Source organism: Echinops telfairi, unplaced genomic scaffold (assembly GCF_000313985.2).
Source record: "Echinops telfairi isolate 266 unplaced genomic scaffold, ASM31398v2 ScPeMD7_9;HRSCAF=40, whole genome shotgun sequence".
NCBI lineage: Eukaryota > Metazoa > Chordata > Mammalia > Afrosoricida > Tenrecidae > Echinops > Echinops telfairi.
The window spans coordinates 19,936,784-19,958,404 of record NW_022103906.1 but is presented as its reverse complement, the minus strand read 5'-3'; the positions used below and the strand labels follow the sequence as shown (position 1 = coordinate 19,958,404).

At 47.6% G+C, this 21,621-nt stretch overlaps 1 protein-coding gene across 1 annotated transcript in view; it reads left to right on the top strand.

Moving 5' to 3' along the window:
- Positions 1-21,621, top strand: part of DOCK5 (dedicator of cytokinesis 5) — a 103,853-nt gene that overhangs the window by 76,404 nt on the left and 5,828 nt on the right. The window contains exons 29-38 of the mRNA XM_045286563.1: positions 52-171; positions 2,455-2,544; positions 4,676-4,780; positions 10,179-10,320; positions 12,459-12,540; positions 13,078-13,162; positions 14,231-14,317; positions 15,225-15,401; positions 19,714-19,797; positions 20,433-20,570. Coding sequence (XP_045142498.1) covers positions 52-171; positions 2,455-2,544; positions 4,676-4,780; positions 10,179-10,320; positions 12,459-12,540; positions 13,078-13,162; positions 14,231-14,317; positions 15,225-15,401; positions 19,714-19,797; positions 20,433-20,570 — 1,110 coding nt within the window. The remainder of the gene's footprint in view (positions 1-51; positions 172-2,454; positions 2,545-4,675; positions 4,781-10,178; positions 10,321-12,458; positions 12,541-13,077; positions 13,163-14,230; positions 14,318-15,224; positions 15,402-19,713; positions 19,798-20,432; positions 20,571-21,621) is intronic.

The window sequence follows — 21,621 nt, the reverse complement described above, 5'->3', positions numbered from 1 at the left end:
GTTTTTGCTAAATGTTTGTTTTGTTAATACATTTCTTTTTGTCTTTTCCAGTGGTCTGACAAGCCCTGTGTTCCCCATTTGCTCCAGAGGGACAGTTACTATGTTTACACCCAGCAAGAGCTTAAAGAGAAGCTGTATCAAGAAATCATAGTATATTTTGACAAAGGCAAAGTGAGTTCTTTGTCTTTGAATTGGGCAGAGAGGAGAATAACTAAAATAATTTTTTTCTTTTTAATCATCATCCCCTGTGTGTCTTTGAGGAGCCCTGGTGGTGAGATGGGTTCCCTGTCGGGCTGCTGACCACAAGGTTGGCAGTTCAAACCCACCAACTGCTCCACAGGAAAAAGAATGAGACTGTTTACTCCTATAAAGATGGACAGTCTCAGAAACCCTAAGGAGCAGTTCCATTCTGTCGTAGAGGGTGCCCTTGAGTTGGGGGAGATTTGATGGCTATGCTTGGGGGAGCTGAGGCCTGTGCATTCTAACCTTTTGATCAGAGAGAAAATGAATTAAGCATTGAGCGACAATAATGGTCGGTTAGCGTAGGGACACTTGGCCTAAAGGAGAATAGGATGGACAGCTCAGAGACCTACTCTCAAGCACCGTCATTTTACCTTTTAAATATTGCTGGAGTCCAAGAGCTGGTGTGGGTATCCTTTCCATGCACCCCCAAGAAATTGTTGTTAGCACCTAGTATTCCCCCAAGTCAGTGCCCAACGGACATGCTTAAGTGTTCTTTGCAGCACGTCAAATACACATATGAAGTAAGCCAGAAATAAATACACATATGAAGCAAACCATGTCAAATGCACATATGAAGTAAGCCATGTCAAATACACATATGGAGTATGCCAGGACCAAATATACATATGAAGTACGCCAGGACACAGGTGGGCATCTGCTCAGTTGGGGAAAACCTTTCCAGCATTTGGTGAGGGAGGAGGGGTTAGGGAAGGGCTGCTTCACTTGACTCCCATAATGCTGCTGGCTTCCAAGGTATCAGTCAAGGGCCAGGCATTTTAGAAGAAGGTCAGTTGTCAATAGGGATCTCAAGGACTGTCCGTTTTAAACTGGTTGATCATTGCGTGTGGCTTGCACATACGTCCCCCGGTCAGTAGCCAGTGACAAGGGAATGTGGTGCTTGAACAATAAGGAAATAGGAAAGTATCAGATTCTTCATTTAAAGCAGTAATAATAATTTTAATAATGATGCAGGTTAGCATGCTTGACATGCTAACCCAACGGTTTGAAGTTCAAGTCACCCCAAAGTGTCTGGTGGTCTCCTGAAAAATTAGCTGTTGAAAACCGTGTGGAGCACAATTCTACTTTGCCACACACGGGATGCCATGAGTCAGAGCCGGGTTGATGCTGCAATTGCATTCAAAGACATTCTGTGAAATAACAAAATGAGTAGAGGGCTCAGTCTGAGATGGGGAGTCTCAGACACCAGTAGGTCTATTAAAGGCTATAACTTATGTGGTCATAAATGCTGTCAGGCATTTCCTAAAGATTCGTTCACTAAGAGAGCTTAGTGAACCTAAGAGAGTTTAGATAGTATAAGGAACCATACCTTACATGAAAAATAAAACAGTAGGGTTAACCTCTCGTCTGTCACCCCAAACATCCCAGCCCAGTCCAGATCAAGTCCAATATTAGCCCATATGTCCAGTACCAGTCTGTAAATTCCTCTAAAGACTCACGCAACACGTGGGGTGACGCCGAGTGCAGGAAGATCACAGGCCAGTGGGTGGAAAGTCTTGTGTATCCAGTGGTAGGGGAAGCATCTTAGCGCTGGTGTGGGTCTCTACGTGGCTCCTTCACCTCCAAGGCTCTGGCTGCCATCAGCATAGCTCCATGTGCCTTGTCAACAGGAATGTCTCACAGGGAGTGAGTTTGTATCCCACGTCCAGCAAGCTATTTATCGCCTTAGTGCCTCCAAATGAGGTCATCGAGCTGTGACCTGATTGACAGGCTAAACTCCACCCCTTCACTCTTAATAGTCTCAAGTTGACAACAGATGATGTAACTACCACAATCAGCATTCCCCTTCAGCTTCTTTCCCCTCCAACAAGATTGTGTCACTCTCTGTGGACCTAGACTTTGAAACTGTTCTCCACATTCATGATCTTTAGTTCTTTGCCTTGAAGCGCAATATTGGGTTAGATTCAGGATACCTGGTATTCTTGATGTTCTCGAAGACAGAATTACAGGAAGATGCTCTATGACGAAGCAGCCCCACTGTGGTAGCTTTATATTGTCAGAATAACAATTCTTTTTAAAAAAAGGTTTAGTTGATCCAATTGCTGTACCAAGCCTGGAACATTCACCAACACCCCCACCCCACCCCCCACCCCAAATTACTTCAAATTCCCAGTGATTCTCCCAAATGGATTTTGCAGCGGGGTCAACGGAGGCTTTGTTCTCCACTTTAACCCTACTTTTCTTTTTCTGAAGATGTGGGAGAAAGCAATCAAACTGAGCAAAGAGTTGGCTGAGACTTACGAGAGTAAAGTATTTGACTACGAGGGCCTTGGCAATCTCTTGGTGAGTCTGGGTCAGTGTGGAGGGGTGTGGAGCGGGGATGTTAAGCGTCTTTAAAAAGTCTGCCATCCAGTCACCCCGAGAGAGTAGAACGACTCCATGGGGTTGTGGGATGCTACATTTTTCCAGAAGCAGACAGCTCCTTTCAGCTTCTAATGAGGTCATGAGAATGAGTGCTTATGGAGATAATTCCTCTAAAGTTATAGCACAAAGCGTATTCTTTATCATGGAAAAGTGGACTTTGCTTGAAATAAAATGAAAACGGGGCAGGGAAAGGATGTATTCTTAAGCTTTGTTCATTATTCTTCCACATTATCCAGGGTAGAAGGCTCAGAGCTCTGGTATATTTTCCCCCAAAGGGGTGATGGAAGATTGACCCTCAGAATCATGGTGACTTAGTCGAAGCTTTCCCCAGCGTCCCTCAGGAGCCTTCTCTGCAGCCTTTTCTTCCTTCCCGACCGTTTGTTCCCCTGTGGCCCTCCCATTTGCTGGCCCCATCTCCTCTTTGCCCTCGTAGTCACTCTGCCTTCCATTAGTCCTGTCTGTATTTCCCATGTTCTCACATCTTCTGTTCATAGAAGGTCACATGCTCTGTGGTTTGCTGTGGTCTTCCTGCCCTGCTAGTGAATGAATAGCCTTGAGCCTTGGTTTATATTTCTCTAGGAATGCCAGTGGGTACATTGTGATCAGTTCTGAAATGTTTCTGCTAAATTCAGGTTTTTCTGGATTTGTTGTTTGGTTGGTTGGTTTTAGCCTTCCTCTGTCTCCCAGTTGCCACGGGGCTGTTTTCTAGTTCCCTAAACTTGAGTGTTGCATATAGGTGTAGGCTCAAGTAAAACGAAACTCAAAGGGGCTTCTATATGCCCAATGGTAAGCAAGAAACATTTGGGTCATTTTTTGTAGAGAAGTCATACAAGGCCAGGGCCCTCATTGTCACGTAATAAACATGTTATTTAAGGAGATTTTGTCAAGATGGCCATAAAAAATTTGACCAGCTCACGCCATCACAGAAACCAATCACTTATTAATTTCATAAACTACATGGATCTGAAATGTTCGTGATGCAGAATTATCCCTTACAAGAAAGTATGCCGACAGCGAGCGCCCTCCCCCTTATGGGTTAGTAGCATGGGCACGCATGCTCACCATCATGCGGGGCCTTCTCCCTCCACCAGGTAAAGAATTAGAGGCAGGAGGGGTAGCAGACACTGAGAAACCAACATCACCGTTTTCTGAGCACTTAGAGCTGAACCAACCAGTGAGTTCTCCAAACCACCTGTGTGCACTGGAAGCTTCGTTCCTTCTCCTATGTGGTTCTGGTTAAGGGCATCCTAAGTAAGTCCTTCGTAAACCTTCTAGGGGTCCTGAACGTCTTTGAAGAAACTGCTGAAAGTTTCCTCACACGTGCCATCAGGGTGCGCAGTGGCAGGGACTCCCAGGCCACTCCCACTCTGATTTATCAACCCCAGATCCGGAGCCTCTTAGCTAAGCAGGCCTCCAAACCCGTTTCGTCGTGGCTCCCGCAGCATCATTGGAACAGACCCGAATTTGTAAAATGTGGATGTACTAGAATGGAAACTAGCAGGCAAAACATGGCAGATCTGAGTTCTCAGATGGGAGACTCAGAAGAGGCATTGTGGGTTCTTTCAGGAGCCTGATACAGGAGATGGGGTTCTTGCCAGGACTGTGGCGAGCAGCACCCCTTCAAAGTGATGTCGTTGGCCCCCTTCTTTGAGCCAGCCACCATTCTCTGACTGCTGGTCAAGCTTTTGGGTTGCTATCCTCACGCATGCGATATAGCGTGCGTGCTGCTAGGAGCACATCAAGCTGTAATTTCCCCTAGTGCAGTTACCGTTTGGAGTTACCCGGTTGTTCAGATTCAGGTCCATTCTGGTTCCACTGAATCCAGTCTAACTGAACTGGGAAGAACTGGTTTAAAGCCCTGGGCCAGGAACGGATGGCACTTCTTCTGCCTCCAACTTTTCCAGACACCTTTCTTTCCCGTCCCGCTGTTTTCCAAATACCTGTCATTTCTCTGTTCTACTGGAAGCAGCGAAGAGTCTGACCTCTTTCCCCCACCCCCACCAACAGTGTCCTTGTCGCCTTCCAACGGAATGTCTCCTTTGGTTTTCAGAAAAAAAGAGCCTCGTTTTATGAGAACATCATTAAGGCCATGCGGCCCCAGCCGGAATACTTTGCTGTTGGGTACTACGGACAGGGCTTTCCGTCTTTCCTACGGGTAAGAGATCTGAGGGTGGTCTCCAAAGCCACTCAGCCGTGCAGGCTGAAAGAAAGGAGAAGTGTGTTCCCCTCTTTTCCAGATGGGCAGCTGTGTGTGAGCTGCGCCCTGTGCTATCGCTGTGGGAGGTCTGGGAGGGAAACCACTTCCTGTGTGGCTGGCCTCTCCCCGTCTCCCCACCCCGCATCCCCAGACACCGTGGTATCCTGGCAAGCCCTCAGTAAAATGACTCTTCCGGGTGGCATGAAAAGGGAAAAACAGAAGCCTCCTGTCCACTCGCTTGCTGCCACAGGTCCAGCTGAGGGCAAATGTGGATGGATGGACTTGGGCCTTGACTTCCAGCCAGAGCTAGTGTGAGAGCAAATCTCTCAAGGACAAGACTGGCAAAGTTTCACAGAATTAAACATAGTTCATTTTATCGTAACAGGGGAAAGGAGGAAGGTTTTTGTTCCCTAAAGAAAAATTTCTGTAATGTGATATTCGACAAAAAAACCAACACCACGAAGTTCACCCAGCACCAACCAGGTCATTATGTTACAATGAAGCGCACCGAGCACAGGCCCAGAGGCCCTGGCAACAGGCTGTAGAGGACATTTGAGGACCAGATCACAATGCCCAGTGTCGATTACGGGCCACAAGAAAACAAAACGCGTCCTGCCCACTGGCTCCCGCACGTGCCTGTGACAGCAAGGAGGGCCGGGCCTGCTGCAGATGTGCAGAAGGTCTCAGTGTGCAGAGACCGCGGGCAACATTTCCTCTAAGAGCTGCAGAGCCATTGTGGAAAGATCGCCAATCCCAGTGCCAGGCCCTGTGGGGAAGACAGTGAGTTGTCCGCCCCCTGCAGGTTGCATTTGTGCTAAGTCGAACCAGAAGAACTCTTGCCATCTGGCATTTTGCTCCCCTTGACAAAGCGAAGCAGAAAACCAGAGATTGGACTCAGTTCCTGCTCGTGGATTTTGAGCCCTGATGGGGGAAATATTGATCGGATAATCACACAAACAAACAGAAACTGACCAAGAAAGGGAGTCCAGGCTATTTTGAGTCTGCAATCAGGAAATATTTTGCTCAAGTGAAAGAAAAAGCTATGGTTCCCACTAAAGCCTACATGTGAATGTTTACAGCAGGCTTGCTCATCGTGTTGGGTTCAGCCTAAATGTCCCTCAACTGGTAGAAATTAAAGAAAAAAACACAAAACACCAGTTACCGTATATACTCTAGTACAAGCCGACCAGAATATCAGCGGAGGCACCTACTTTTACCACAAAAACTGCATTAAAAATGTACTAAAAAACTCAGCTTATACACAAGTATGTATGGTACTTAGCACTGTGTCTCTTCAGACTCATGGCCACCCAGATGTGTCAGTAGAACTGTGCTCCTTTCTTTCAACAGCTGGTTTTCCACAAGTAGCTTTTCGGGCCTTTTTTCTGGAGCTCCTCTGGGTAGACTTTTTTCTGATCTTTCGGTTAGCAGCCAGCTATATTAACTAGTAGCCCCACCCAGAGACTCCGCACGTGTAAATAAGCGGGTGCAGACTCCTAAGTAATCATGAGCGATGAGCTCTTGATCTATGCAGCCGCATGGACGAATCTCAGATGCATTCTGCTAAAGGAAATAAAGTAGACTTCAAAGACTACAGACTCCGCGCTTTGCTTATGTGACCTTCTTGCCAAGGCTACGCTATAAAGACAGCTTTATGCAGACCAGCGGTCATCCGGAAGTCGGAATGGGCTACCAAGGATTATTGGGGAATTTGAGGCAGTGATGGCAGTGCTCTATACGGTCAAGGATAATGTGTTAGTCTGGGGTGATGAGAGAAACTAATCCAGAGAGGCACTCATGTGTATAAGAAAGAGCTTTAGATACAAGAGCACTGAATATTGAAAAAATGGCCCAGTCCAGGTCAAGTCCATAAGTCTGATATTAGCCCCTATGTCCAATACCAATCTATAAATTCATCTTCAGACTCACACAACACATGAAATGATGCCAAATGCAGGAAGATCACAGGCCAGTGGGCGGGAAGTCTTGAGGATCCAGTGGCAGTGGAAGCATCTCAGCACTGACAGGGGTCTCCGTGTGGTTCCTTCAGCTCCAGGGTCCTAGCATAGCTCCATGTATCTTGTCAACAAGCTTGTCTCGCAGGGAGTGAGCACGTGTCCTACCTCCAACGAGCTATTTATCTCCTTAGCGCCTCCAGATGTAGTCGTCGAGCTGCTACCTGATTGACAGGCTAAACGCCACCCCTTCACTCAGTCTCACATTGACAACAGACTATGTAACTATCACAGATACCTTCCTCAAAACCCCCCCAATAATGAAGAGACCTCAAAAAGCGCGTGGAGAAATTCTGATATTTTTTAGTTCCATTTTTCATTGAACTTTCACAAACTCAAAGAACCAAACTCACTGCCATCAAGTTGATTCCAACTTATAGCGACCCTGTAGGACAGAGGAGAGCTGCCCTGTGAGCTTCCAAGACGAACTGTGGGAGTAGAAAGCCTCCCTCTATCTCCCCCACAGCGGCTGGTGATTTCAAACTGCTGACCTCATTGTTACCAGCTCAATGGGTAACCACTACGCCACCAGGGCTCCTCTGAACTCTTACAAGCCCCTTGTTACGCACTAAATGGAGTAAACATGACCATAGGTAACATACTTTCGTTTCATTTGGGGTCATGAGAGACCTCCAGAAACTCTGTATTTCAGCTGCAATCTGCATAGTGAATTGAGAGTTGGGGTACAGAGGATAGAAAAGAGTAGTCCAAGCAGAAGAAACATCAGGCAAGTGCACAGTACGTGTGTGTTAACATGGAAGCAGGTCAGCCCAGCCGGGGCAGAGTTTGGCTGTCTTGTCTGTGTCGGGAGAGCATGTTGGGTGTGGACAACAGGTGGGAGAGTGCATAGAGGAAGACCACTAAGAGACTATTGCAGGTATGGGGGTGAGAGATGATAGTTGGATGTGGGAGATGGTAGTGGTGGCTTTAGAGAGACGTGAAAAGGTTAGGGTGATGAAACCAGTGGCATCTGATGATTGAATGGATAATTGGAAGAGGAAGAGGGAGCTGTCACAAATGACTCTTGGGTCCCTGGCCTGTATAATTGGAGGCCAGGGGCTACATTCTCTCAGACAGCAGTGCTGGGAAGGAACAGAGTCCTGGAGAAGAGATTGAATCAAGCACTGAGTACATATTTATGGAGCTCCAGTTATATGTGTGTTATACCGGAGGTAGAATGCAAAACCAGTCAGCCTCCTTGAAGTACAGAACGTCTCTACTAAGATGGAAGACCAGATGTAAAGTAGATGAGGTTTCTAAAGAGTAAAATATTAATAACAGCAGAGGATGTCAAAGAGTGCAATGTTTAATGTAGGCACTCCAGTAAGCTTCGTGGGAAAAAGTGAATCAGAAGCAAGGGTGGGAAATGAAATTGCAATTTTCAAAAGAACAAACAGGAACAATTTCAACCAGAAAGTGACAGTTGAGCAAAACCCTAAAAACAATAGTGAGGGAACAAGCCCATCACGTTATCTAGAGGGTGGGGGGAGTGAAAAGCCTGATTTGTGGCAGATGGGAGACGGGTTTGGCCAATGCATCTGATCACATAGTCATCTCAGTGTGCCAGTTTTTGGCAACCAAAAAAAAGCATTCCTTTCTTGCCCCATGCACCTTACTCACCTGACCTCACTAAAATCTGGTCACCTTATTATAGATTGACAGCCTCGGAAATCTTGGGGGCACTTCCATCCATCCGAGCTCATTCACAATGACCCTGCATCTCTGATTCTGTTCACGGTACTGTTTCCACCATACAGTCAGCATCTTATGATCCTCTCATCCCTTGCCAACCAGTTTCACTTCATGCCAGAATTTCAAAACGTCCAAGTCAGTCACGTAGATCTTTCTCAGCCAGAAAAAGGTGTGATCCATTCCTCAAGCGCTGGCCATTTTCACTGCCTTCAAGGTTTTTCCTAGAGGTGTAGTACCTTCTCAGGGCACAGACTGTCTAAAATAATCCTGGGTACTGACCTGTGAACTTGGCTTTTAATGTCTTCCCAGCAGAAAGCAAGTGTCACCAGAGCAGGGTTTCCACTCGATCTGTAGAGTTCAACGTAGCTGCTCTTTGTTTTAAAACATAATAATCATGCTTTTATCGTGATGACCTACATGTAAGAGAACATTTGCCATTGAAACCTTTTCTGAGTGTGTGAATCCGCACCGTTCACTACATTCACCCTGTGCAGCCAACATCCCCACTATCCGTTTCCAAATCATTTTCATCGCCCTAATCAGAAGCCCAGCACTCCTGCTTACAAGGACTCAGCATGTGAATGAACAAGTCGTTTTTGTTGGTTGGTTTGCTTTGATAAGTGGTTTTTAAAAACACTAAGTAAGACCACAATTTTCACTTGAAAAATAAATTTCGTGGGGGCTGCCCAGGGGAGCTATTCATCTGAGATGGTGATCAGATGAGCAAGAATCTTCCAAAAGGCTAAATGTGCACTCTCCCGAGCCTCCGCTGTGTGACAGAGGACTCCCTTGTCAGATTTCTTTGACACCATTTTAAAAAGCCTCACTGCCATCAAATCAATTCTGACTCTGGGCAGACCTCTCTAGTTTTTGAAGCCGTACATTTTCACCGGAGCCGATAGCCTCCTCTTTCTCCTGCAGAGTGCCTGGTGAGTTTGAACCTTCAACCTGCAGTTAGCCATCCAATGCTTACCTGGGAAAAAAATACAACACTACTACTAAAGGGGAGAAAAACTACGTTATGGGATTGAAGGGATTGTATTTAATGTAGATAATTGAAACTGTTGCCTTCCAGAGCGATTTTTCAGGTCGACCCAGTAGCTGCGATAAACTCAGCTGTGCCTCTGTCACGTCCCTGGCTAGAAACCACGTGCATCCCCTTCATAGTGCCTGTTCTCTAGGGCAGTGCCTTTCCAAGAGGAGATAGGCGCTTGTTCCCCAATGTAAATGCCCTGCCTTTTCGCATCAAGACAGACTCAGTTGGAAAAAAATCATAGCCTGAATTCAACAGCATGCCCAGTGATGCAGTTGGTTTACATCAGCGCCCAGACTTCTAATTTTCTTGCAGGTTGGTGCAGGTAGGTCAGTGGCAGACAGCTACGGTCCTCAGACCACCCTGAATGGCACCTTCCTAAGTATTTTGTTTGTCTGGGATTTAACTCCACAAATAAAACACAAGTACTGGTCAGGGTCATCCATGTTAGCTGCTGCCGGACAGATCGTATTCAGTGAGGCTCGTTGGTGAATTGAACATTGGCTGGGGATAGGGACTCCCTCGGTACCAACTTCTCCAGTTCACATGTAATTATTGTTCTTTCATACGTAGTCACCTTTTCATATGGATTACTCATTCTATCTCCAACCTGCAGAATAAAATCTTCATTTACCGGGGGAAGGAGTACGAGAGGCGAGAGGACTTCAGCCTGAGGTTACTGACCCAGTTCCCCAACGCTGAGAAGATGACCAGCACCACGCCCCCTGGAGAGGACATCAAGTCCTCCCCAAAGCAGTGTATCCTTGCCAAAGGGAAACATGGCCAGAGGCTCCAGAACCTGCTAGAACACCAGCTAAACCAGCGAAGCTAAGGATTGTAGACCATTTCCTGCAGGCAAAGAGGGCCTGTCTCCTCAAATCACTCCTGTCGATATTCTGACTCAGTTTCCCATTTTATGTTATATCTTTGAACCCTGATGCCCTTGCCTACTGCTATCAAGTTGATTCTGACTCAGAGATGCGATATAGAGTTTCTGAGATTGTAACTCTTTATAGAGGCCCAAAGCCTCATCTTTCTCCTGTGTTGCGGTTGATGGGTTTGAACTTCTCTCACCTTGCGATAAGCAGCCCAATACCTATCCCACAGCCTCAGCTGGGCTCCTTCCTGTTGTCCTTCACTTGGGGTAGCGGTTTTGAAGTACACTGAAGCTCTCTGAGTCAGAACCTGTATTAGGCAGAAAGCTGTCAGAAAACCAAAAAATGAAAATATTCTCCACAAAGTAGAGTGGGAGCAAGGTGGCCAGCCTGCATCTCATGGGAGGCAAAGAAACTCGAGCGGCCCCCAAATCAAGGCAGTCTGTTGAGTTCTGGCATTCACGGGTTTCACTGTCATGATGAGAGAAGCAAATTTTCCCCGTGAAAGGCTATTTGTTTTAATCATGGGTAGCTTGAAGAACATATCTACTTCCTGTTCTGGACTCTGAAGAGAGCACTTTTTTTGTAGTATGTCATGATTTATTGAAATACATGTCAATGGCATGTTTGCGGGGTGGGGGAGGTAACAATGAAGGACTTGGCTTTTCTATAATCTAGTTCCTTTAAGAACATGCTAGTGTATTTCATGATAAAATGCAGAACTTCCGGACGTGAATGGCAATCTAGAAGGAGCACAGCCCCTGCGCAGAGTAGGTCAGAAACGGGGTGCTGGAGCCAGGCCACTGGGGTTTAGGGTTTAGAGTCCCATTTCTGTCTCCTACCCTGCAACTCCGGGCCCTCCTCTTTGTGCCTCAGTTTTTCACCTCATGCAGTGGTGATCATTCTTCCACCTGGAGTTGTAAGCGGCAGGGGAGTGCCTAGACCATAGTACAAATGCAGTAAACATCAGCTGTTATAATAGGATGATAGTTATAGATTGATAAGTAAGTACAGAAACAGCAAATGACACACACATCGCTCACGTAAAGAGCAGTTGTGGCTTGGAGAAGAAGGATTCACCAAGATGCGTTCTCTTTCTTTGGGGTTCTGTGGTGGTGGCAGCCAGAGACCGGCCACTGGGTCCTGGCTCATGGCGACCCTTTAAAGGGACAACAGAACGAAGCGCTGCCTGGGCCTGCGCCAGCCTCGCAGTCAGCCTTGTTCCTGTGCCTGACGCAGCCTTTCGGGGTCATCGAGGTCTAGCCTTCTTTCTTTGGAAATGAGAGTTCTTCAAGACCTGGTTCTAGAGTCAGGGTCCTGGTCCTGGTCCTGGACCCAGTATTCTTTGCGTAGTCATCTGACGTTACTCACGCAGCTTCTTTTCCCTACACTTCACATTCTGTTTCTAGAAAGAAATGATATGTTTATTTTCTTTACATACAGAAAGGAACCCTTTCTTTCTGGATAGTGACGTATGCATTGGGCTGCTCACCCAAGCTCGACCGTGTGAACCCACCAGCTACTTCTCGGGAGAAAGATGAGACTTTCTAGTCCTATAAAAATTTACAGCCTTGGGAACCCAAAGGAGCAGTTCTGCCCTGTCCTATAGGGTAGTCTGTATGTGTGTATGCGTGTATGTATGTGTGCATATATACACATATATGTGTACATATACACGCATACATACATACCCCGGGGTGAACTCCCCAGACCTCAGAAAAGAAGCCTGGCAAGCTACTCCCATTTCATCAGTCCTTGGAAACCCTGTGGCCAGCAGTTCTACGCTCACACACCGAAGTTTTCAGAAGCGACCCCTGGTGACCAGGGTGGTGTTTGTCTGTCTGTGTAGTGGGTGAAGGGGTGGCTTTCCTGTGGCAAGGTGGTTTGCTGGTGTGCTAGTGAAATAGGCGTAAGAGAAGACCCTTTTCAGTGCAGCCCCAGCCAGCGTGTATGTGAAAGGGAACGCATCCGCGAAGCTTCTGACCGAGCCGGCCCCCACCCTTCCTTGACCAGCTCTTCAGACATGCAGTGCTTCACTGTCAAGCCGGTGATGAGCCTGCCACCCGGCTACAAAGACAAACCAGTTCCCGAGCAGGTCCTAAAGTAAGTCATTTCTTTTTGAAACGTCTGTCTCTCTCGCACACTTCTTCCCGGAATACACCATTCCCGAAGCCTTCCGTTCACTACAGCTTGAGGACCTATCTCATTTTGAGTGGCCCAAGAGCTCGGGCACACCAAGGGATTTTGGTTTTGTACGCAGAGGTCCTGGGTGTCTGATCCTCCGGCTCTTACTTCCCCTGGGAAGCACTGGATAGATGAGCAGTGGCTGACCCCACGGTGGCCGATGAGGTCCCCCGGGGGTAGTCCCTCCTCTCGAGGAACCAAGAAGCAAGCATTGTCCCGTCGAACTGACACCAGGCGGTACAGATGAGACCACACATGTGCCATTCTACGGCGTGAGCGATGGCTCACAGGAATGTTTAAAGTGGGAAACGCAACCAGACTGCCCCACACCTTCCGGGTGAAGACCGTGTCAGTTTTAGGACCCCCGAAGGCTGAAACTCGGCTCTGGAAGAGGCGATCAGAACTAGGCGTGCTTGTGCGGTAGAGAAAACGCAGCGTGGTTGCTTTGTCTCTTAGCTACTACAGGGCCAACGAAGTGCAGCAGTTCACGTATTCCCGGCCGTTCCGGAAAGGAGAAAAGGATCCCGACAATGAGTTTGCTGTGAGTCCACCCCTTGTGCCCTGTGAACACTATCCACCGACACACACCCACTGCACCTGGGCAGCTCCGACTCAGAGCCCCCTGTCGGACGGACGAGTCGAACTGCTCCAAGCGTGGAAATCTGTGTACGGGAGCAGACAGCTGCTCTTTCTCTGCAGCCCAGCACCTAGCCCACTGCGCCACCAGGGCTACACCTTCATCCTCTAGGGCAAAGGTTCTCAACCTGTGGGTCATGACCCCTTTGGGGGTCAAACGACCCTTTTACAGGGGTGGCCTAAGACCAATGGAAAACACATATTTCTGATGGTCTTAGGAAGCAAGACACCGCTCCTCTCTCATCTCCAGGCGGGTCTGCCCACATGCAGATACTCCCACATGCAGATACCTGGCCTGAAGACTGTTACCCGTGCTACACCACGTTTCAAGACAAAATTTCATTTTTTTGTCATTAGAAATAAATATTCCACAATATATAATGACATATTTTTTTTGATGCATCAGTCTGCTTTAATTATGTTCCGTTTGTAACCATGAAAATACATCCTGCATATCAGGTATTGACATGAGGATTCATAACAGTAGCAAAATGACAGTTACAAAGTAGCAATGAGAATAATTTTATGGGCAGGGGGGGTTGTCACCCCAACATCACTGAACTGTATGAAAGGGTCATAGCATCAGGAAGGTTGAGAACCACTGCACTAGGACAAGGTGCAGGTGGCATCTAAAACGGTCAGCTTACACCTGCCTAGGTCGGAGGATGAGTGGAGCTAGAGGCGCCGGGTGCACCTTCCATAGGCAGTCTGTTGTCTCAGCAGAAATGCCGGGCGCCTCCTGGGTCTGCTGTTACTGTGACCTGCAGCAAGTTCCACCTCCCAGAACTGGAAGTTTTCCAGTTCTAGAGGGAGACGGTTTGAGTAGGTGAACCTTTTCAGCTTTAAATAGCCCTGAATCCTTAAACTGTCTGAGAACCAGTTAAGGAGGAGGCTTTGGGGATAGAGTTTCTTTATCCAATCCAAGGAGGCTTACTCTTTTGCCTAGGACCAACCTTTCCTCTTCTCCCCCCAGACCATGTGGATCGAAAGGACCACGTATACGACTGCATATACCTTTCCTGGGATCCTCAAGTGGTTCGAAGTCAAGCAGATTTCAACAGTGAGTCACTTGAAATGGGAACACAGAAAAAAAAAACCTCTGTCTCTCCAAATATAATAACAGCCTTTGTTCAATCCCCGCCTCCAGTTCTCTCACTCTTCTGGCCAGTGTTGCTTGTCCACAGGGAAATGAAAGGCAGGCTTGTGTAATGGGATGCCTTTATAAAATTGATGTCCCAGCCCCAACCCGAAAGGTCACTCGCAGTGAATGACTCCTTTGTGACCAGAAGAGCGTTGTCTCCACAAAGATCCTGCCAGTGTCCCAAAACATTTTTGGAATGCCTCTTGAGTCTCCTGTCAATCACACTCTCCTCCCCTGGGGCCTTTCTGCTTTCATGCTCAGCTCATTACATCACCCGTCACCCTAGGGCTCCCTCTTTATCATCCCCGTCTCACCTCCTTAGTCATTATTAAGGCTGCTCTCAATGTGCCCAGCCCTCCTGCTTGTCGCCCTGTGTCTGGCCCTTCATCCATTCCCTCTCTGGTCCATGCCCTTGAAAAGGTCTCTTAATTGCCTTCCCTGTCTTGCCCTCTGAAGTGTACTCACCCCGTGTGTGTTCTATAGAGTGTGTGTTCTATAGAGGAAACCTCCCAAAACACTTAGCTGACAACAGCTCCCTATAGTTCCTATTGTATCCTTAGCACACACAGACAGGGCCTTCTGACCATCCCCCCCACTTCCTCTTCTACCCTAGCAGCGGGTAAGTAGATTGTGTTGCCACTTAGCAACACCAATTTACTTACGTGTGGTGCACCCCAATAAGCACATCCAAGACAAGCCGAGCGTCACTGTGTGTTCAGTTAGCAGAGAAGTTATACCTTTGAGGGGAAGACGGAAGCTTCATGCTGACTAGCTTCAGAGCTCAGCAGGGGACCTTTCTTCTCCCTGCACTTGCTGTCTCTCTCAGGAGGAGATCAGCCCTCTGGAGAATGCCATTGAAACCATGGAGCTCACCAACGAGAGGATCAGCAACTGCGTGCAGCAGCACGCCTGGGACCGGTCCCTCTCCGTGCACCCGCTCTCCATGCTGCTCAACGGCATCGTGGACCCCGCCGTCATGGGGGGCTACTCCAACTATGAGAAGGTGGGCTGGGTCCCATCCATGGCTCCCCTGGGATTTTGTGAATATGTTCCTTGCACCTCCTCTGAACATTTAAGCAAGCACTGGCTGCTCCCTGAAGGGCTGGCCGTCGAACCCCAGGCAGGGGGTCTGCAGGAGGAAGATCAGGGGGTCTGCACCTCTGACGGTGACAGGCAACTAAAACTCTCCGAGGCCATTCTACTCTGTCCCACGGGCTCGGAACTCACCCAGGTTGCCCCTGACAACAATGAACCTCTTTATGGAGATGCAGGTTAAATTCATGCAAACAGTATCCTCAACCTCATGCCTGCCATAGACAGTTGGCCCCCCAGCCAGTGCTAGTTCAAGCTGGCAAGAATCGCCAAAAAACAGACAGCCCAATAGACCACTAAGTGATCCACCTGCTACCCTTTCTCTGCTAGAAGGGACACCATGAACGAGCGGGCTCTGAGCTCAAGATGCTGTTGAAGTAACGCAGCAGGTCTTCAGAAGGCAGGGCTGTATTCTATTTAGAATGACTTCCCAGTAACTCCAGCCCACCCCCTGCTTCCTGTGCTTTAGCTGGTCCCGACCATGAGTCCCACTAGGTATCATGTCTGTTACTTCTGCGAGGAAAGAAAGCAGTGCAGGAGGAGCCCTTGCTGTAGTTTAATTTGGGCATAGGGTTTGGACACAGCACCCCTGAACACTTAGTCATGCATGCAGGATGCATTCAGTCAAATTAACAGAGGTAGGCTAAATACTTTTGGAGTCCTCGTCTTGAAACTAAAGCAAGCATTTGGAGAGGGAATCCCAGTGGAGCCGCCTAGCGAGCAGCAGGTGGAAGGAAAGAAGCTGAATGGGAAAGGTGAGCCCGTCAGGGGACTGGTGCTTTTTCTTTACTTTGCATGTGTGTCCTAAGATGAGGGTGGGCTTTGGAATGTATCTTTCCAATGGCTCACTCCTGGTTCTCCATTGGCCATGTTGTGCCCTGGTGTAAGACACTTACACCACTGTGGGCTCCAGGTGTCACGTGTGTGAAGCGAAGAAGATACCTCACAGGACTGAGTTGAGGCTTAGAAGAGATGCTCTTCGGGGGAACATTATGCAGTGTTTGTCTTGTAGTTGGGTCTTGATACGCGTGGATTCCCTCTCTCCCTCTGTCCACTGGGAGCCGAGTGGGTCACTGGAGTGTTTTCCAGCTCGGTCAGCTGCTCTCCTTCTCTCTGTTGCGTCGGCTAAAAGGAGAGGCTGAATACTGAAGGTCAGGTTCACGCATGTTAGGTTTCATGATCTCCTGAAAGGTGACTGTGCACCTGTTAGGTGTCAAGGGCAATTTCTTCTGTCACAGAAGAAGTAAAAACAAAAATAGGATTCAAGATAAAGTATTTTTATCTTGAATATTATAATGAGTTCTAATATTGCCTTAATATTATAATGTGTTCAAGTGGGTTTTTTGTTTGTTTTTTAGTTTGCTGCTAAGCTGTCTAGTACCAATGTTGATATACTTTCCCAAATATTTATTTGGGAAATGCCCCTAACTCAGAATGCCTCTAACTCAGATTCATACATACCAAGACCTGGATAATATATACTTTTCATATAAATCTTTCCAATGTAGCAGTCTTCATTAAAATGAAAAGTAAAATAAGCAAAGAAAGATATGGAAGCAAATAAATGAATACATTTCAGGACATTTACACTAATTTACACTTTTAACTACCGTATATACTTGAATATAAATCAACCCAAAATTTTCAAAATAAAATACCGGGTTGGCTTATATTTTGAGTATGTAGGTATATATTTGACCCCATTTCAAGTGGAAGAAAAACGGACTCTTTCGTCTCCCTGACATATATATCTATATCTGAGACCAGTGCCTTTACTTTTCCTAATTTGGCTTTGTTTTTGAGAAAGGACACAGCCCAACATCACCAATGCAGACTGCTTCTACGTGTAGAACTCAGTGATTAGGACACGTACAATTCTGTAAGTGGCTCCAGTCACACAAACTCTCTGGCCCCTGAGGTTCCCGTCTGGTCGTTGGAGCCCCTGTGGTCACGTTGATCCCATAGACTGGTTGGGAGATAACACAGAGCTCAAGGAAGACTTATCTACTGGCTAGGTTGCACCAGCGCTCCTCAACCAAGGGTCGCCCGCTTCATCACAGCAGCAGAATGACAGTGACGAAGTAGCAACGAAAATAATGTTATGGTTGGGGGGGGTCACCACAACATGAGGAACTGTATAAAAGGGTTGCGGCATTAGGAAGGTTGAGAGCCACTGAGCTAAACTATTGTTTTGTTATAAGAAGAAGTCAAGGAGTATTTTTTGGTTTAAGGTGTGACTATTGTCTTTGAGCTGCAGTTTTAAGGGTTCATCCTGTCTCCGTGGCTCCAGAAAGTCTGGATTCCATGAGAAATTGAAATTCTGTTCTGCAGTTTTCCCTCCTCTCCATAATCAGGATTCTTCTATAGAGTCTTTGACCAAAATGTTCAGTAATGGTAGCCATGTCTGGGTGGACTGTGTTAAAAGAGCATTTTACATGTTACACAAACACAGAAGCATATTGCTATAATTCTCTTTTGAGGCAGATTTCTACTGGAAAAAGGAGTTTGAGAACACACTGCTCTCAGCCTAACTGCTGCCTTAGGAATTTAAGTACTGTATTTATAATCTTTCAAAATCGTTTTAGGAAAACTTTTAAGGGCTTCATCTGCTTGCCTCTGGAAGGTGATGGTTGTTGTGTGCTTTTACACGTTGATTCCCACACACAGCAACAGTAGATGACGAGGCAGGTGACAAGCCCCATAGGGCCTCTAGGCTCTCTCCTCACAGGAAGCACGTTGCTAAGTGTTCTCTCTTGCTGCGGGGATGGTGGGTTCAAACACCTTGTCTTGGTTAGCTGCTGAGTGCTTAACCATTTTGTCTCTATCTTGTGTACACACACACACACACACAGCAAAACCAAACCCACTGCCATTGAGGCAATGCCAACTCATCCTGGCCCATTAGGACGGAGTATGGCTGCTCCATCCGGTTTTGGAGGCTGGAGTTTCACCGACGCGGATGGTCACATCTTTCTCCTGTGGAGGGAGTGAGTGGTCGGTGGGCTCAAACCAACGACCTTTTGGACAGCAGCCAAGTGCTTTACCACTGTGTCACCAAAGCTCCTTATCTGAAAGATTAGGAAGGATAAAGAGTTAAGCAAGTACTGTTTGTTCGTTTTGAATTTATCCCATAGTTCCCTCAAAAATGAGATGGGCTAGAGTGCACGATTTTAGGTATTTTCAGACTTCCTTTGTGCAGTAATTGGGCTACGTGTGTTTATGGTCTGTTCTTTTGTTCATGCGTTGTTTTCCACAGAAAATGGGACGTTCGCTTTTATGCACAAGTCATACTGTGTCCCATATGAAACTCTGGGGTTTCATGATGTTGTAAAACGAGAGACTGCGGGGGGAGGTGGTCTTGATAGGCACTTTCAGAAATGAAGGTTGAGGTATCAGGAGAAAATTGAACTCCTATTTTGGACTCTGGGAACTGTTTGCTACAGTCTTCTATTTTTCTTTCCGAATGGCTTCTGCCCTTAAAATGGTAAGACCTCTGTTGGGATCTTGGACTTAGATTGTATTTCCCAGAGCCCCTTCAATAGGGCCTTGGTAGGGCCAGGGGAGAGCTCTGGGTGTTTTTATCAGTGATCCTATGGGTAGCATGGTACTGACACGAGGGTAGCCAGCATTCTCACATGTAGGTCTTGTTTTTGTCTTAAAGTAGCTTTGGAGGCTAGATGTCAATAGGAAATGTATAGCTATTCATGCTCACTTTACGTAGGGGGAGAAAGTAATGCGAAGAAAGATGGTATAGCTAGTAGAGCAGGAGAAAATGAACGTCTTGTGCCCATTAATATTGTGTTTGGTCCCTTTAGAATATCTGTGCACTCAGGCCAACCAGTGACCTTTAGATACTGGTATTCAGTTCTTATTTCTCTGGGGGATTTAATAGTATGTATGCTAATGAATGCCATTCTGGTTTGTGGGTGGTTACTGTTAATAAGTGGACACCTCGAGAGAGGGGCATTATGGAGAATATGTTCTTGCTAGGCATGGCGTGATTTCACGCAAAAAAATCACAGAACAGCACATAATTGTGTTGACTTGTCCACCCAGGGATCCGGGATATTCCTGGAAAGGAATGGATACTAAGTTAGGTGTTCCTGGGGAAGAGGGAGAGCAGAAAGCTCGTCATCCTTCCTCAGCTTTCCTCCTAACTTTTAAGGGCAAAGGCATGGGTTTGCATGTGACCTAAGGCATCGCGGCCTGTGTCTTGTTTTTAGGCTTTTTTTACGGAAAAGTACTTTCAGGAGCATCCTGAAGACCAAGAGAAGGTTGAACTGCTGAAGCGACTGATAGCATTGCAGGTAGGTCGCAAGGAAGACATGTGGCTGAACAGCTTGCCCGTGCAGATGATGGGCAGCCACGAGGCATGACTGCCGGCATACCCTCTAGCATTTAATCTCCAGGATGTTTGCTGGCTTTCTCCTCTTCTTAATCCCCATCTTGTTTTGAGGAGGCTGGGTAGCAGAGCAACTCACCTAACTGCACAGGACCAAAAGGGACTTCCTTAGAGCCCCAAGAAAAGTAGGTTTTCTGGCCTGATTCCAGCTGACAGATGTTGGCCGAATTTTTCCTTCACTGCATCAGTGATCCGTGTTAGAACACGCAGCCAGCGCATTCTTTCTGAGGCTTAAACTGTCAGTTGTGGTCCCCCGGCAATGCCCCAGCACTTGGTTGGATTGGCCTTCACAGTCAGCTCTTCCCCAGCCTAGGGCCTGGCTGCTCGTGTCAATCATCGGGGTGTGCATTTCTCTGGATCAATGATCCAGGTGAGTCCCGTTCCTAAGGCCAGAACTGAGAAGTAGCCTTCTGATAGGATCGCACTCTGTCTGCCAGGTTACCTGCCCACCCCCCGGCCCCGCACTCTTCCCAGGCCTCCAAGCCTGAATGGTCCCTTTCTCTCACTCGCAATGCCTGGCTTGTGTGCGCTCCTTCCCAGATGCCTCTGCTGACAGAGGGGATCCGCATCCACGGCGAGAAGCTGACGGAGCAGCTCAAGCCCTTGCACGACCGGCTGACCTCGTGCTTCCGGGAACTCAAGGAGAAAGTGGAAAAGCTCTACGGCGTGGTCACTCTGGTCGGTGTTTTCCAAGCCGCCTTCACGCTTTCCTCCCATCTGCCTGACCTTTCTCCCCACTGGTCCATTTTTCACACAACAAGCATGTGACATCCTTCTGGCCTAGGGCTGGGCCAGCAGCGGGAGGGGATGTTCTTCTGGTGGCCAGCTGGACCCCTCACTGTCCGGGGTCACAGTGCTCACAGCACCTGGAGGGCTTGTGAAAACGTGGGCAGCCCCATCCCCCGTGTTTCCAATTCGTGGTGGTGGGGGTCCTTGTTTGGAGCTGTCAAGCCCATTCCAGCGACCCCATAGGACCTCGTAGAGCAGCACCGTCACACTTTTTGGGTTTGTTTTTGTAAGTTGTAAGCTTTGGACGTTGTTTTCATTTCTGCCATCTGCACGATGTGCTCCCTGGCATGTCGCTCGTGAAGGGCCTGGTCCCAGGAGCATTGGTCATCCGTCCACATGCTCCAGGATGGCAGAAGCTGTGCTTTGGACCTGACGAGCCCAGTCCTGCGCAGAGCCGGCCCAGTATGAGCCAGTGAGGTTGACGTGCTAGCGTGCCGGGGTCACGTTCCTGGGTCCATTTCTTGGGAAAGCATATCGGCACATCTTTTCTTCCTAGAATTCACCAATTTGAGCCTTAAGTCGACAGTGCTGGAGAATAGTGCACATCTTCGTTAGTTTGTAATCTCATATCTGACAGAAAGTTATGCATTTTTCTCTAGGATTAGGTACAAGGTTGTTGTTCAGGTGACATTGAGAAGGTTTGGCCTCAAAGCGGTTCTTGGTACCGCAGAATGAAACACTGCCTAGGCTCTCTCCGTCTTCATTTTGTTGCGGCCACTGCATCCCTCCTCTTGTCGAGGGCTTTCCTTGTGTGCACCGCCCCTCTGCTTCCCCAAGCATGATGTCCAAGAACTGGTCTCTCTGGGCAACATGGCTCACCATCCTTGCCTCTAACTAGCGCCTTCTGAAAACCTCATTCAGGACAGATTATCTTGATGGTAGTTCTTGTTAGTTGCCACCAAGTCAGCCCCCAACTGTTGGCAAACCCATGCAGCACAGG